This window comes from Aplysia californica, unplaced genomic scaffold, assembly GCF_000002075.1.
Source record: "Aplysia californica isolate F4 #8 unplaced genomic scaffold, AplCal3.0 scaffold00018, whole genome shotgun sequence".
Lineage (NCBI taxonomy): Eukaryota > Metazoa > Mollusca > Gastropoda > Aplysiida > Aplysiidae > Aplysia > Aplysia californica.
Window position 1 is genome coordinate 296,129 of NW_004797288.1, and position 1,819 is coordinate 297,947.

Consider the following 1,819-nt stretch of genomic DNA (forward strand, 5'->3'; position numbering starts at 1 on the left):
CTCTAGGTGTGAAATACAATTTTTTCTCAAATGTGAATACCAACTGGTGAGTTGCCTCTTGCGAATGACCCCCCTGCTAGCGAGTTTCGTCATTAAAGTGAGTAACCAAGGTTTCTATTCACCAAGTGAACATTCTCTTCACTAAGTGCGAGGAATTACGGACAAGTTGTAGCTCTACCACATACGTGTTCTTCAAGGTTATATCAACCATTTTCGATTTCGGTAACTTCAAACTTTTAACCTGAGAATGATTTATCGAATAAGGGGCGCCTCAAAGCACATGTAGGCCTACGCATACGATTTCTAAATACTTTGATTGGATCATCGCGGGAGGCAGCGTCTTTCACTCTTTTTTTTACAAAAGGTTTTGTAATCTGCGGTTTCTTAGCGGAGCACCTGATTAGAAAATAAATAAATTCAAATATTTTTGTTGCACCAACTTTGTTTGTGGAGTCATTATATCGTTCCCTTTTCTCATCCTCATCCCTCCTCCTTCTCGGGGGTATTCATGGTTGTCTTACACCGTCTTCTCATCTTTAGCCGTCTCAGTGTTCACCATGTTCCCCCTCCCAAATTCCTTCTCCCCCCAACCTTCCTTCTCCTCCCACCTTCCTTCTCCTCCCACCTTCCTTCTCCTCCCACCTCCCCTCTCACTCCCACCTCCCCTCTCACTCCCACCTCCCCCTCTCTCTCCTACCTTCCTTCTCCTCCCACCTTCCCTCTCCCTCCCACCTTCCTTCTCCTCCCACCTTCCTTCTTCTCCCACCTTCCTGCTCCTCTCACCTTCCTTCTCCTCCCGCACCACCCCGTCCTATCAACACCATTCACAGAAACTGCGCGTAAATATAGTTTGGGAAAAGGTCCAAAGGTGTGATGGTTTGAGATTGCAATAAAAAAAATTGAATGTGACAATAAGTAATAGACTCTTTCTTTCTAAAAATAGAACACTTTTTACTAATACTATCACAGAAGCAACAGAAAGAGAAACTAATTTGGACACAGTTTCTGTCATGAATGTAAACTTTCTAAAGTCTGAAAGACGCCCTGAGCTCTCTCTTTCCAAGGGGTAGGGGAGGACGGTAGTTGGCCGGGATACGTTCCTTACCACACTCATCACAGCACAGGTTTCTTAGGGAGTCAATCTGAAAAGAACAAAAATACACAAAACATCAATGTAACTTCTGGCATAAAACTAATACCGTTTAATTACTACCTCCTCCCCCCCCCATCCTGTCCTCTTTGTAATTTGTTTCCTGGAAAGGGGTCGAAATTTGTTGTGGTTACCGAAAAAAGACCTACTTGAATCCACCTCGAGCATCTTTTACAAGCGTCTATTTAGTTTCCCTATCCCAACACACAGATATGTACGTGTACACGTACATTCTATTTTTTACATTTCATCGCTTCTACCACCCCCCTTACCTGTTAAGAAAATAAAAACAAAACAGCCGTAAACAAGAATTAAACAAGTTTCGACTTAGAATAACAATCTGAACAGACATATTGCACATGTCGTGGTAATGTGAGAAAATGCTTACTTGTTGGGCTGAAATTTCGATCACGTCTTGGAAAACGATCCACCTAACACTTTCACAGCACGGCGGGGTGGTGAGGGACCCTTCGTAAGTCCAGTAGTTGGTAGTGTTTCCTGTTGAAAAGGATTGCATTAGTTAGGGTAAGTAGATAAAAGTGTGAGGGATTAGGAGACGTATGCCAGCACAGTCGAAGAAGAGGATTGAAGTGGAGGAAAGTGTGTGTGTGTGTGTGTGTGTGTGTGTGTGTATGTATGTATATATATATGTGTGTGTGTGTGTGTGTG

The 1,819-nt window shown here is 43.2% G+C and overlaps 1 protein-coding gene across 1 annotated transcript in view; it reads right to left on the reverse strand.

The window, feature by feature from the left end:
• Positions 1 to 760: 760 nt before the first annotated feature.
• Positions 761 to 1,819, reverse strand: part of LOC101856624 (carbonic anhydrase 1) — a gene marked incomplete in the record, with an annotated part of 36,240 nt that continues 35,181 nt past the window's right edge. The window contains 2 exon segments of the mRNA XM_013086243.2: positions 761 to 1,142; positions 1,539 to 1,648. Coding sequence (XP_012941697.1) covers positions 1,026 to 1,142; positions 1,539 to 1,648 — 227 coding nt within the window.